Genomic DNA, 15,591 nt, shown 5'->3' on the forward strand with positions numbered 1-15,591 from the left:
GAGATACCTTCTGGGGAAGGTGGGACCTGTACATGAAGGACGGATTGCACCTAAACTGGAGGGGCACCAATATCCTGGTTGGGAGGTTTGCTAGAGCTCTTTGGGAGGGTTTAAACTAGTTTGGCAGGGGGATGGGAACCAGAGCTCTGGATCAGAGGATAGGGCAGCGGTTAGACAGGCAGAAATAGTATGCAGCGAGTCTGTGAGGAAGGATACACAGTTGATTGGGCAAAGCTGCACTCAGTGGAATGGGTTAAAGTGTGTCTGTTTCAATGCAAGGAGTGTCAGGAATAAGGGAGATGAACTTAGAGCATGGATCAGTACTTGGAACTAGAATGATGTGACCATTAGGGAGACATGGATTTCAAAGGGGCAGGAATGGTTGTTAGATGCTCCAGGGTTTAGATGTTTTAAGAAGAATAGGGAGGGAGGTAAAAGGGGAGTGGGAGTGGCGCTGTTAATTAGGGAGTGCACCACCGCTGCAGAAAAGGAGGTAGTCGAGGAGGGTTTTGTCTACTGAGTCTGTATGGGTGGCAGTCAGAAACAAGAAAGGAACAGTCACTTTATTGGGAGCCCCGAATAGCAGCAGAGAGATGGAGGAACAGATTGGGCGGCAGATCTTGGAAAGGTGCAGGAGTTGTTGTCATGGGTGACTTCAACTTCCCTAATATTGACTGGAATTGTCTTACTGCAAATAGTTTGGATGGAGTAGATTTTGTCAGGCGTGTACAGGAAGGATTCCTGACACAATATGTAGATAGGTTGACTCGGGGGGGTGGGGTGGGGGGAGGCCGTGTTGGATTTGGTGCTTGGCAACGAACCAGGCCTGATGTCTGATGTCTCGGTGGGAGAGCAATTCTGTGACAGTGACCACAACTCCTTGACCTTTACCATAGTCATGGAGAGGGACAGGAACAGACAGTATGGGAAGGTATTTAATTGGGAGAGGGAAAATTATACTCCTATTAGGCAGGAGCTGAGGAGCATAAAGTGGGAACAGTTGTTCTTGGGGAAATGTAAAACAGTAATGTGGGGGTTGTTTAAGGAGCACTTGCTGCGAGTGCTGAATAGTTTTGTCCCACTGAGTCGAGGAAGGAATGGTAAGGTGAAGGAGCCTTGGATGACAAAGAAAAGTGGGGCTTCTAGTCAAGAGGAAGAGGAAGCTTACATTAAGGTTGAGGGAGCAAGGATCTGGCATGACTCTAGAGGGTTACAAAGTAGTCAGGAAGGAACTCAAAAATGGACTTCAGAGAGCTAGAAGGGGGGCATGAAAAAGCCCTGGCGGGAAGGATTAGGGAAAGCCCCAAGGTGTTCTATACTTATGTAAGAAATAAGAGGATTATCAGAGTGAGAGTAGAGACGATCAGTGATAGTGGAGGGAACTTGTGCCTAGAGTCTGAGGAGATAGGGGTAGCCCGAAATGAATATTTTGCTTCAGTATTCACTAGAGAGAGGGACCTTTTGCTCATGAGAACAATGTGAACCAGATTAATAGTCCCGAACAGGTTGATATTAAGAAGGAGGATGTGCTGGAAATTTTCAAAAGCATCAGGATAGATAAGTTCCCTGGACCTGACAGGATATACCCAAGGTTGCTTCGGGAAGTGAGGAGGAGATTGCTGCGCCATTGGTGATGATCTTTGCATCCTCACTCTCCACTGGAGTAGTACCGGATGATTGGAGGGAGGCGAATGTTGTTCCCCTGTTCAAGAAAGGGAATAGGGAAATCCCTGGAATTACAGACCAGTCAGTCTTATGTCTGTGGTGAGCAAAATATTGGAAAGGATTCTGAGAGATAGGATTTATGATTATTTAGAAAAACATAGTTTGATTAAAGATAGTCAGCATGGCTTTGTGAGGGGCAGGTCATGCCTCACAAGCCTCATTGAATTCTTTGAGGATGTGACGAGACACATTGATGAAGGTCGGGCAGCGGATGAAAATGAAATGAAATGAAAATCGCTTATTGTCACAAGTAGGCTTCAAATGAAGTTACTATGAAAAGCCCCTAGTTGCCACATTCCGGCGCCTGTTCGGGGAGGCTGGTACGGGAATGTGGATGTGGTGTATATGGATTTCAGTAAGGCATTCGATAAGGTTCCCCATGGCAGGCTCATTCAGAAAGTTAGTGGGCATGGGATATAGGGAAACTTGGCTGCCTGGATACAGAATTGGCTGGCCGAAAGAAGACAGTGAGTGGTAATGGAGGAAAGTATTCCGCCTGGAGGTCGGTGATCAGTTGTGTCCCACAGGGGTCTGTTCTGGGACCTCTGCTCTTTGTGGCTTTTATAAATGATTTGGATGAGGAAGGGTGGGTTAGTAAATTTGCCAATGACACGAAGGTTGGTGGAGTTGTAGATAGTGTCGAGGGCTGTTGCAGGTTACAACAGGACATTGACAGGATGCAGAGCAGGGCTGAGAAGTGGCAGATGAAGTTCAACCTTGATAAATGTGAAGTGATTAATTTTGGAAGGTTGAATTTGAATGCTAAATACAGGGTTAAAGGGAGGATTCTTGGAAGTATGGAGGAACAGAGGGAGCTTGGGTCTACGTATTTAGATCCCTCAAAGGTGCCATCCAGGTTGATAGGGTTGTTAAGAAGGCGTATGGTGTGTTGGCTTTCATAATCAGGGGGATTGAGTTTAAGAGCCGCAAGGTTTTGCTGCAGCTTTATAAAACCCTGGTTCGACCACACTTGGAATGTTGTGTCCAGTTCTGGTCACGTCATTATAGGAAGGATGTGGATGCTTTGGAGAGGGTGCAGAGGAGATTTACCAGGATGCTGCCTGGACTAGAGGGCATGTCTTCTGAAGAAATGTTGAGTGAGCTAGGGCTTTTCTCACTGGAGCAAAGAAGGAAGAGAAGTGACTTGATAGAGGCGTACAAGGTGATGAGTGGCATGAATAGAGTGGACAGCCAGAGACTTTTCCCGAGGGCAGAGATGGCTGTCACGAGGGGACATAATTTTAAGGTGATTTGAGAAAGATATAGGGGAGATGTCAGAGGTAGGTTCTTTACAGAGAGTGGTGGATGCGTGGAATGCAGTGCCAGCAGAGGTGGTGGAGTCAGAGTCATAAGGGACATTTAAGCGACTCTTGGACAGGCACATGGACAACAGTAAATTGAAGGGCTGTAGGTTAGGTTGATCTTAGATTAGGATAAATGGTCGGCACAACATCATGGGCCAAAGGCCCTGTACTGTGCTGAACTGTTCTATGTTCTAAAGTAGTGACCAAACTTCATCGCTTGGAGAGTTTGGGCATCATTAGACCTGTGTGCTTTTTTGATTGGGCGATGCCTGTGGTCCCCCTCATGAAGCCGGATAAGACAGTCCAGCTCTGCGATGACTATAAGTTGATGATGAACACGGCTTTGAGGTTAGACCCTCAAGGATCTTTGTGCTACATTGGCTGGTGGCAGTTCATTTGTGAAATATCTACAGCAAGAGCCCGATAAGTCCTCAACACAAGTAGGTCATGATCAATGCGCACAAGGGTCTCTATGAGTACACCCGGCTGCCATTCAGAATATCCTCAGCGTGTGTAGTTTCTCAGTGGATAATAGAGAAATCCTGCATGCGTTGCTGTGCATTGTGGTCTACCTAGACAAGGTCCTAGTCACAGGAAACACGGACCAGGAACATTTACAGAACCTCAAAGTTGTATTGAAATGCTTTTCCGAGTATGGGGTCTGCCTGTTGTTGCACGTTTTACTTGAGTGTAATTCGCGTTTATTGGAGTGTATTAACACGCCTCCGTTTAAAGGCCGTGTGCTTAACACTGCTAGGCTCTATATGTGTATTTTCAGCTCGGGAGTCGCCAGGTGTCGTATAAACACCTCACAAATATTCCAAGGTCAGGTTCAAAGTAATAAAACTATACACCGATTAGTAAGTTCCAAACGATTAGTATTTATTATTACAAATATAATAAATACGCATGCACACGCTAAGGGACTAAGCTACAACTAAACTAAGCGATCAGAATACTTAACTAAACAGGAACAGGCAAGGTCAGGGAGCGAGGCCTTCGTTTCGATATTGGTCTGTAACCTTCAGAGAGTGTGCTGGTCGCTGGGGGTCTAGTGGGGCTGGTTCGCGTAGCGAGCGTCGTATTGTCACTTACGGTTCGGCGGCTGGTGCTCAACGGCTGGAGTCAGGATACAAGTCGAAGTTCTGGGTCGAAGTCAAAGCCGGAGCACAAAAACAGACCGGACCATGTGTGGGGGTCTATCTTTTATAGGGCCCCCAATGTCCGTGCCTTTTTGGGGCGGGCTTTTACCTTCAGGTATCGATTGGATCAGCTCCCAATCGATATCTTTCGAATCCCCCAATGTGAGGGTCTCTCCTCGATGGAGGGGGTGGTCTCTATGGTCTTTTGTGGTGGATACCTTTGGTGCCGCTCTGTCTGGACATCCACTTAAAGTATCTATTCAAACCCAAATGTTGCCATTGTGTGTGCCCAGATCTGGATTGCCTCATTAATATGCAAAGCGTTTTGCTATTAACACCTTTGGTTGAGATCTTCCACCTGGCCAGAAACTAGTTTTGCTGCGTGCAAAATGCTAATCAGTCTTTGCAGACTGCTTGTCTTGGCTAAACTGCTTTTTCCCTGCAGTCTTAGCAGTTCTCCATCTTGTTAGCCCAGTGTCCATCTTAGGTGGCTACACTGTGATGTGCAAAGTGCATGTTTCACGCAAAATAAGTAATCTATTTGGGGTATCTGATTGACCAAGGCTGCCTGCAGCTAGTTTCCATGAAAGTAAAAGCCTAGCCCCTGCCCTGCTAGACGCCACAGAGCTTTGCTGTTTCCTTGGATTGGTCAATTGTTATGGCAGATTCATTCCGAATTTGGTAACTGCCCCCCCCCCCCCCCCCCCCCCCCCCCCGACACCTTCATTGCTCCTGAAGAAGCAGCACCAGCCTTGGATGTGGAGCAAGGCCCAGGATGAGGCGTTTAAGAAGGTGTCACGCCGGCTGTCCTCTTAGCCGGCGTTGACACATTTCGCTCATTCAACGCCATTACTCAGCATGTGTGATGCATTGCCGTATGGGATTGGGGCAGTCCTGTCTCATCGGATGAGCAATGGCCGTGAACATCTGATCCCCTTTGCCTCACAGCCGCTGGCTGCGGCTGAGCGAAAGTACGCTCCGTTGGAAAACGAAGGTCAGGCGGCTGTTTTTGGAGCTAAACTAATTTATCATTATGTCTATGTCCGCCATTTTTCTATCGTCACAGATCACGAGCTGTTGCTGGGCCTCTTCCATGAAGGCAAGGTGATCCCAGTAATTGCTTCTGCAAGACTTCAGCGCTGGGCCTTGTTATTGGCTGCTTACGAGTACCCTTTCAAGCACCGCCCAGGGACCCAGATTCCGAATGATGATGTGTTGTGTCATCTACTGCTGCAGACCAATTCCACAAACCCTCCTACAATGGACAAAGTGGTCGCTGTCCTGAATTTTACAGACTCTTTGCCTGTCACTGCATCGCAAAATTCATTACAGGCTGCAAACAGACTCTATTCTTGCCAAGGTGCGGCATCTGGGTAATATACGGTAGCCAGCATCTACAGTTACTAGGGGAGTTGAAGGCTTTCTCTTTTTTTGAAAAGGTTTTTAGTCAGGTTTTTCATTTTATACAGTACAATATAACAAGTCCATGTTGACCAAATACAATTTACAAAAGCCAAACATTGGAACTAACCACAAGACCTTACCCCTTAAACCACAACCCCCAACCCTCTTTTTTTATTTTACTTTAAAATATTTTTGTTGAATTTTTACATCTGCACACTGTAAAATAGGTGAGCAAGACAGTTCGTATGTACAATTTTGTTACTGTCTGAAGGCTTTCCTCTCGAAGTTCACGGAGCTGACGAGGGAAAACAGTATCCTCCTGTGGGTCACGAGAGTTGTTGTTCTGGCGAAGGACCAAATAATCGTATTGAAGGGCCTTCACGACGGGCATCCCAGAATATCCAAAATGAAAATGCTGGCGAGGGGTTATGTCTGGTGGCTCGGTTTAGACATGGATATCAAGAAGTTGGCTCAACAGTGCTCCATCTATCAAGAGCACCAGACGTTTCCCATGGCAGCACTCCAACACCCTTGGTAGTAGCCAAGGCGCCCTTGAGCTTGCATACATGCCGATTCTGCCGGTCCGTTCCTGGGTTCAATGTTTCTCATCCTGGTGGATGCCCACTTCAATTGGCTGGAGGTCCACAAGATGGCGACAATCACCTCCTGGGCGACCATCGAGCGATTGCGCATTTCTTTTTCCACCCCTGGAATCTCAGAGGTGCTCGTAACAGATAATTGGGCCTCTTTTCCGCTTTAATGAGAAACAACAGCTTGTCTGCCCTGCCCCATACCACCTGCCATCAAATGGTTTGGCACCCTCGTGACCTATGGGGTATGAATTATTATCTTCCCCGTGATTCTTACGGAGTATGAGCTCCCCCATTAAGCAGTATAAATGCCAGTAAGGCACCAACCAGAAAGAGACTTGGTAAGGATCTACCAGGGAGTGCATATACCATTATTGTAAATAAATTAAAGTTCTCTATTTTACTCAGTGTGGATTCCCTGTGTCCTTATTAAATTTTGTTTGCAGGCGGTTAAATGAGAGCTGAAGAAACAGACTTTGGGCTCGATGGACACCATGCTGGCACGTTTTTTATTGTCATACAGGACCATGCCACACGCAGTAACTGGTGTGGCCCCTGCTGAGATGCTAATGGTTCATAGGCTTTGTACCCAATTTAGTTTGATTCTCCTGGACATCGGCGTGAAGGTGTGCCGTCACCAGGATTTGCAAGGGTGGTTTTATGTCATAAGCCTGGTTTTATGTCGACCTCTCCGACACTTCGCAGCTGACGACGCGCTGTTCGTTCGCAACCTCAATGACGGTGCTCGCTTGCTCTCTTGGATTGTCGTCTGTCAAACGGAAGAGTCTCTTACCAAGTTCGGGTCGGGGGCACTGATGAGACAGAATTTAGACCATATTTGCTTATGGAAGCTGGTCCCTCATAAGGATCCTCCGAGTCCATTGCTGAACCCGCCTGCTGTGAGGTCTCCAGCCTGTGTCGGCGCCAACATGCCCAACGTTGTATTTTCGGATTCAGAAGTCTTGGATTCCAATTCAACAGTTCAGCCGCCACCTGCCAATCATGCACCACGACGTTCCTGCCGCAGATAACGTTCAACTGCGAGGTATACACTGACTAATCCGCCGCATCAGCTACTTGACGAACAACTTACCAGGTCCGGAGACCCCCACCTGCTCCTCATCGGTCGTCAAGGGGGTCTTTGGGAGGGAGGGTGTGTGGTGGAATGTAATATCCCCCTCTTGACCTATAGGGTGTGAATGATTATCTTCCCCGTGATTCTTACGGAGTATGAGCTCCCCCATTAAGCATTGTATAAATGCCAGTAAGGCCCCAACCAAATAAAAACTCGATAGGACCTACCAGGAAATGTATATACCGTTATTGTAAATAAATAAAAGTTCTCTATTTTACTCAATGTGGACTCCCTGCTCCATATTAAATTTTGTTTGCAGAAAAGTCAAATTGTCTGTGCATGTATCAGTTAGTGTGAATGAATATCTGTTTTTTTTTGGGGGGTATTATTTAATAGATCCAAAATTTATCCCAGGTCTGTAGTATCCCGACAATTTCTATTATTATTTTGGACTATGTGAAAGAAAATTAATAAACCTGCATTAAACATGTGAACAAATTTGGCTTAGGAGATCACAGGCACATTACATCCCCAGAATCGGTTGCAAAAAGTACAGTTGTTTTGAGTAATCCAAAGAACAGTCTACTGGGATGTCAGATAAACATCCAGCTCCGTAGTGCCAGAGATGCTAAACATGTGGAGTGCCCAGAATCTGACTGCAGACAGGATTCTTCAAGTTCTCCAAACTGTCATTCAGTACTGGGCGCGATTCTCCGCTCCTCAGGCCGGGTGGGAGGATCGCGGGAGGGCCACTCTGGCACCCCCCACGATTCTCCCACCCCCCCAAAATGGCATGTCGCGTTTTGCGACACGCCGCTCGGAGAATCGCGGGTTGCCGTTTATCACAGCGACCCGCGATTCTCCGGCCCGGATGGGTCGAGCGGCCTGCCGTTCCCGACCTCTTCACGCCGGCGGCAGCCACACCTGGTCGCTGCCGGCGTGAACAGCGCGCGAAAGGTGAGTTTGGGGCCTGTGGGGGGCGGAGAGAGGATTGAGCACCACGGCCGTGCTCGGGAGGGGACTGGCCCGCGATCGGTGCCCACCGATCGTCGGGCCGGCGTCACCAAGAGACGCACTCTTTCCCCTCCGCCGCCCCGCAAGATCAAGCCGCCACGTCTTGCGGGGCAGCGGAGGGGAAGACGGCAACCGCGCATGCGCGGGTTGGAGCCGGCCAACCTGCGCATGCGCGGCTGACATCATTAGGTGCCGCCGGCCACGTCATTCTCGGCGCGCCGCCTTGACGCCAGCGTCAAGGCTCGGCGGCCGAGTTTGACGAAACGCCGCTCCTAGCCCCCCGGGGGGGGAGAATAGGGGGCGAGGAGCGAGGAGTCGGAAATCACTGACTGTAGTGGAGACAAAGAGTTGGGGCGGAATTCTCTGCAATGAGCGACGCCGTCGTGAAACACTCGGGTTTCACGACAGCATCGCCCGTTGCAGAGAATTCCGCCCTGTGGGCGAGGAGCGGCCTCCGACGCCATCGTGAAGCACTTCGGGTTTCACAACTGCGTCGCCCATTGCGGAGAATTCCGCCCCAACTCTTTGTCTCCACTACAGTCAGTGATTTCCGACTATGGTGACCCAGGTCTTGGATGAGATCCAATGTCTTATACTTTAACATCAGTAAAGCAGAAACCACTTAGTTAATCTTTATGCTGAAGCAATGCAGTGATCTCCCGCCAAATATGCCAAGTGAATATTCCGCCTCTGCTTCCCTTGAGATTCCACCATCACAGATGCCTGCCTTCAACCAATTCAATTCACTTTATATGAACATCAAGAAACAGTTGAAGGCACTGGATGCTGCAAAGCCTATGGGCCCTGACAATATTCTGACGTAGTACTGAACACGTGCTTCAGAACTGGCTGTACCCATAGCCGTACTGTTACAGTACAGCTACGACACTGGCGTTTGCCTGACAATGTAGAAAATTTCCAAGGTAGATGCTGTCTACAAAAATGAAATGAACTGAAATGAAATGAAAATCGCTTATTGTCACAAGTAGGCTTCAAATGAAGTTACTGTGAAAAGCCCCTAGTCGCCACATTCCGTCGCCTGTTCGGGGAGGCTGGTACGGCAATTGAACCGTGCTGCTTTCAAAGCCAGTGATTTAGCCCTGTGCGAAACCAGCCCCTAAAAAGCAGAGTAAATCAAAACCAGCCAATTACCACTCCATCAGTCTCGTCTTGATCAGTGCCATACAGGACCCCCCTCCACCAACCCTCCTCTCTCCCCACCACCCCCCTTCCCTCCTCCCCTTCCTCCCCCTTATGTTGGTGCAGAGGCAAGAGTATCAGATCTCTCCAGCGCTTGTACTGTTTGTTTTTGTACAACTGTGTTGTTTACCGTTTTAATAATCGGAATATCCTACCTCGCCTCCCTGTACCTTGGTGCAGAGGTGAGGGTACCCAGTTTCTCCAACGCAAAATTAGTGTTTGCATCATTTGGCCTTGTACAACTGTCATGTTTACCGTCTTTAATGGAATATTTCATCAGTAAAGTAATGGAAAGTGTTGTCAACAGTGCAACTTATATTGTAATAAGCTGCTCATCAATGCCCATTTTGTGTTGTCACAAGGCTATGCAGCTTCATATCTTATTACAGACTTTATTCAAATGCAGATCAATGAGCTGAACTCGAGGTTAGAGTAAATTCCCTTGACAGCAAGGCAGAATTTGACCAAATGTGAAATCAAGGAGCCCTAGTAAAAGGGAATCAATGGGAAGTCCTCCATCGGCTCGAGTAATCCACACAAGGGAAGATGGTTATGGTTTCTGGTGGCAAACCATCACAGTCCCAGGACAAGGCAGAAGAAGCTCCTCAGTGTCCTAAGCCCAACCATCTGCTGCTACTCATCAATGACCTTTCCTCAATCAGAATTCAAAAAGTGGGATGTTCACAGATAATTGAACCACATTCAGTTCTCTTCATGACTCCTTAGATATATAATATCATTTTTATTAGTGTCACAAGTAGACTTAAATTGACACTGCAATGAAGTTACTGTGAAAACCCCTAGTCGCCACACCCCGGCACCTGTTCGGGTACTGAGGGAGAATTCAGAATGTCTAATCCACCTAACAAGCACGTCTTTTGGTACTTGTGGGAGGAAACCGGAGCACCCGGGGGAAACCCACGCAGACATGGGGAGAACGTGCAGACTCTGCACAAACAGTGATCCAATCCGGGTATCGAACCCGGCTCCCTGGCATTGTGAAGTAACAGTGCTAACCACTGCGCTACTGTGCCGCCCTGTGCCCGCAAGCAGCAAGACCTTGACAACAGCTAGTTTTGGGTGGATAACTGGAAAGTAACATTGCTGTTAGGGTCAGAGTTCCATAATTTTGTCCTTGTGGCAGTGAAGGTACGGCAATATGGTTCCAAGTCAGCATGTTATGTAATTTGGAGGTGAATTTGCAAGTGGGCGATGTTTCCATGCATCTGATGCCCTTGTCCTTCTTGATGTTTAGAGTTTGGAAGGTGCTTTCGAAGGAGCCTTGGGGCTACTACACTGCATTTTGTAGATGGTACACACAGCTGCAGAATCCTTGCTATTTGACCTGCTCTAGTAGCCACAGTGTTTATATGGCTGGTCCAGTTCAGATTCTGGTCAATAGTAAACTCCAGGATGTTTTTTTTTAATTTAGAGGACCCATTTATTTCCAATTAAGGGGCAATTTAGTGTGGCCAATCCACCTATCCTGCACATCTTTGGGTTGTGGTGGTGAAACCCATGCAGACATGGGGAGAATGTGCAAACTCTACACGGACAGTGACCCAGGGCCGGGATTTGAACCCGGGTCCTCAGCGCCTTAGTCCTAGTGCTAACCACTGTGCCATGTGCTGCCCTTAACCCCAGGACGTTGACAGTGGTAATGGCATTGAATGTCAAGGGAAGATGGTTGAATTCTGACTTGTTGGAAATGGTCATTGCCTGGCACTAATGGTGCAAATATTACTTGTCACTTGTCAGCCCAAGGCTGGATATTGTCTGGGTCTTTTTGCATGAGGACACAAACTGTATCATTGTCTAAGCAGTTGCGAATGGTGCTAAACATTGTGCAATCATTAGTGTACATCCCCACTTCTGACTTTATGTTGCAGTGAAGGGCATAGATGAAGCAGTTGAAGATGCTTAGGACTGGGACTTTTGCACACCCAGGATGCAACGCAGAGATAAATCACCCTGATTTTTTCTTTGCACTTAAGTGTTCAGTGTCAAAACAGATGAATATGTTTTCTCCACCAAAATGCTGTAACTGCAAACTTCACCAACATGTAATTTGTGAAATTGTGGCTCCAAAGCTTGTATTTCTTTGAGACAGTTCCTAATTGAAAAGGGAAACTGTGAAAGGAAACTTGACCCTTCCAGTTACTAAGGGAACTAAGATTGAAACTGAGATTGGAAGTCAAAATACCTGGTAAACTGAAATGGGTTGAAACTGGATAAACGCACACAGAGGGCTGGATTCTTCTGCCCCGCCCGCCACAAGATTGCCACGGGCGGGACGTGGGCCATGTAAAGGTCCATTGACGTTGGGCCACAGTATCTGGTCGCCGGGCGGGCACGGCCAGAGAATCCCTTCCAGAGTCTCAAGAGCTTAGTTACTGACCACAGTGGTGCAGTATAGGTAGGCTGAAGAAGACAGAGTTAGATCCAAAAGCTGAGAGCAGGCAAAAACACAATTGCTGCAGCTGTTTCTTTATTTGAAGATAACGCTGGTGGATCTACACCATCCAGGCCATTGTAAGCAGAGTTGAGGAAGTTCTGGCAGTGTGTTCCATTTTTGGTGAAGTTGTTTAATTGTGGAACTTGGGTTGATTGCCCACTGATGTTGACTGGAGATCAGGCTAAGTTCTTTCAGAAGCGGATCTGATATTCTTTGTGAGGGAGACAAAGTTTAAAGGACTTTGTGACTGAGATTGATTTATATACTGAGTGAACTACTGATCCAATTCGTACGACCTGCTTTAGTTGTATCTGCTATTTAGTGTGTATTTTAATATTTATAATCAAGCATAATTTGCCTGAAACTTCATGTTGAACTTGCTGTGGTTCTGGGTTTTACAGTATAGGTAGTTACCAAAGATGGTGGGTGGAAGCTTACTAGAATTTCGCAAAATTTCAGGCTCAGACAGAAAACTGGTGTGTAGCTCTCCAGTTGCACAGACCAGTTTTCTCGCAGAATCTAGAGCCTCGTACACAAAAAAAGAGTGGGTGTGGTTCATGGCGTCACTCTTGCGGGGCCTCATACAGTTGGGAATGTAATGGCCCCCAGCCCCCATCAGGGAGCTTTTGGGGGCTCTCGCTCCCCCCTGACAATCCTCACTGGCATACCTACACCCTCTCCCCCGACATTCATCAGCGGCATACCATCCGAAAATCGTCACAGACATGGGGACCCCCACTAATATCGCAGAGGTATAACTGGCTTTCACCCTGGCAGTTCCAACCTTGCAGTGCCAACCTGTGCCGGGGCAGTCTGGGCATTACCCTCTTCCCCCCCTCCCTCTGCCCCTTGACTTCCTCACGCCTGGCCAAACCTGATGTAAACCTTACATTGGCGAGATATAATATTTAGTGAGGGGGGATTATTTGGAAGGGGGGGGGGGCTTTTCATAATATTTAAAAGCATTTAAATTTATTAAAATAAGGTTCACACCCGTTGTGGGCATGAATCTCATGACATCACCGCCGAGGGCCAGGGAAATCGGGAAACACGACCTCTCCAGGGAGAACTTGACTTTCCCATTCTTGCGAGATTTTCCACCCATGCCGCCTATCCCACGAACGGCAAGTGCAGGCTCAAGATTGCGCAACATATCTCGTGCTTGCTTTGCTTAACTCTTGTATAGTAAACATTATATTGTTTGAAACTGGAATCTTCTGACTTCATTAATTCGCAAATAACTAGGAATTTAGTTTTTTTATTTAGAAATAGTTAGTGCTCCCAACTCAAGATCATAACTCTTTTCAGAACAATACAATGACATTATTGAATTTTAATCCTCTTGATACTTATTTTGAACCAGGCAAATATATAGCTCAATGTTATTTGTCATCTAATAACGATGTTAGTAACAGTTAACAATGCACAACTGATGCTTCATTTTAAATAATTTTGAATGACATAGGAAAATGCTGTTGCACCATTTTACTACTTTGCCTTTTAATCCCAATTTCCTGACCATTCTCTATATCCTTACTTGTCAAGTCAGTAATTCTCTATTGAACAATGTAATTCATTCTCCTCTGTGGCCTTAGAGAGAGCACGTCCTGCTACCCATTGTGTGAAGAACGGCTTTCTAGGTTTTCTCTTGGGTCTGATTGTAAGTTTATGCTAGAAATGATTTGCAGGTCAGGCATCAGTGGAGGTAACAGACAAAACATTTAGGATATCATTCCTTTCTCAGAATTCAACAGTCCATAGTTGAAACAGCTTGTCAGTTCTGACCGTTTAACAATCTGTTGCGTTGATGATTTAAAATGCAATGCCACCATTGCTTAGAAATGTATGCTTTTTGTTTCAAAAATATTTATTTGAATGGTTTTTCAATGGGCTGATCAGTTGACGTCTCTTTTTTTGCAGATATGGTTACAGAAGTACGGCTATCTTCAAGCTAGTGAACCCAGAATGTCAGTATTGCGCTCTTCACAGTCCATGCACTCAGCTGTAGCTGCTATGCAGCAATTTTATGGAATTAAAGTTACGGGGACTTTGGATGAAAACACAATAGAGTAAGGAACATCTGTTTTCCTCTTTAACCAGCACCGGCTCACAACTGCTGCATACGTCCTCTCAAAGGCACTGATCAACTCCTACTTGTAATTCACAGAGCAACCTGTAATTTCCAAGAAAACCAAAATATGCATCTTAAAGGAAAATACTATTTATTTAATGCAGTGGTCATGTTTGGAGGTAACAGGAAATGTAGAATAATCATTTATATTCAGCACATACTTTCCAATCACACAGATCAAGGGTTTGCTTCTTTTTTGTTCCATAGTTGTGCACATCTATTATCTAGGCAGGCATAAGCCCTAATACAAAAAAAAATCAGTAAGTTACAGATGCACAAAAGTTAAAGATAGCTTTCAACCTTGAAGAACGATGTCAAGGTAATGTGAGGTTCATAACAAGTTAGTTCTGTGAGTTGACCAGGCCAAATCTGAGAAACCAAAGTGATTGATGAAAATTTAACTTGACTTTAACAATAAAGGTCTTTCGGGACAGTTTCCAGTCTGTATATATTCATCCACGTTTTTGGGAATTGCCGAAGTATATCCAGACGGCCCAAAATGCTACACTGAAAACTTAATAAGCAACTATTGCATCTGCTGTTTTCAATATTACAAACTAGCTCCCTCTTCTTTCAATGTTGACCAGTGGGAAGATGACTAGTTTCTGGATGCCAGAGTATCAACCAGAAGATGTGGCAGATTGATGTCTGTGAGCAGTGGGTGCCTCATAATTATTTTTCATATTGGGGTGCATTTTCCATATCTCTTGTCCAAGCCATTCGATGCTGTACGTAAAATGGCAGCAACTCCCCTCGGGAGGCAGCAGGAAGAAACTTGAATCTGACATGCCTTGTCTCAGTCAGAATGGCAGTCATACAATTTCTCAGACAAGACTACCCCTCCAAGCCCCTGCTTGCAGGTGGAAAAGTTGCATTCAAGAGAAAGAAATTGAGGGGTTTTTTCAAAGTAAGAAAGCCAATGAGTGAACCTTTCCTAAATTTTTCAAAGCAAGAAATACATGAGCCTTGTTGTCACAGCCTGTTGGAACTCAGTCAGGTGCTAACCTCACTCAGTCAGTATTTTTATCTCTACGAATTGAATCTGAATTCCAACTTGTCCAAATAGTTAAAAGCTATGGCTGAAGTTTGCTCGAGAAATATCATAGCATAAAAATACACTTTAACAGTTGATTCAATAATCTCAATTTAGGAAGGGTTAAGATCGCATTAGACCAGATCTACCCGAGGGAAATTACTTACTCTCACGGTCCTGGGAGTGCTTTAATAACTTTCATGATATGCAAACATGCAACCAATGAACACTCAGAATACGACACAACCAATGGGCAGTCAGGACACTCAGAGGTGGCATCACCACAAGGGGGCATGACATAAATATTACAAAAGGGATGAGGCACTCACACCCTGCCTCTTTTCACAGACAGACATCCAGAGAGTCAGACAGGGTTGATCAGCAGCATCACACCCCAGCACGTGGCTTAGAGCAAGCTGGTACTGTTAGACTGAGTTACTGCAGTTAGATTAGCAGAGAGTCAAACTTATTTGAGAACTGTGTTAATAGTTCAATAAACACGTTGAACTCCTTTCAGA

General features: G+C 46.2%; 1 protein-coding gene across 2 annotated transcripts in view; it reads left to right on the forward strand.

Annotated features, from left to right (window-relative positions):
* The window catches only part of LOC119972429 (matrix metalloproteinase-16-like), a 320,314-nt gene that overhangs the window by 85,184 nt on the left and 219,539 nt on the right, over window positions 1–15,591 (forward strand). For both annotated transcript variants that reach the window (XM_038809101.1, XM_038809102.1), the window contains exon 2: window positions 13,830–13,978. In XM_038809101.1, coding sequence (XP_038665029.1) covers window positions 13,830–13,978 — 149 coding nt within the window. The remainder of the gene's footprint in view (window positions 1–13,829; window positions 13,979–15,591) is intronic.

This window comes from Scyliorhinus canicula, chromosome 10 (assembly GCF_902713615.1).
Source record: "Scyliorhinus canicula chromosome 10, sScyCan1.1, whole genome shotgun sequence".
NCBI lineage: Eukaryota > Metazoa > Chordata > Chondrichthyes > Carcharhiniformes > Scyliorhinidae > Scyliorhinus > Scyliorhinus canicula.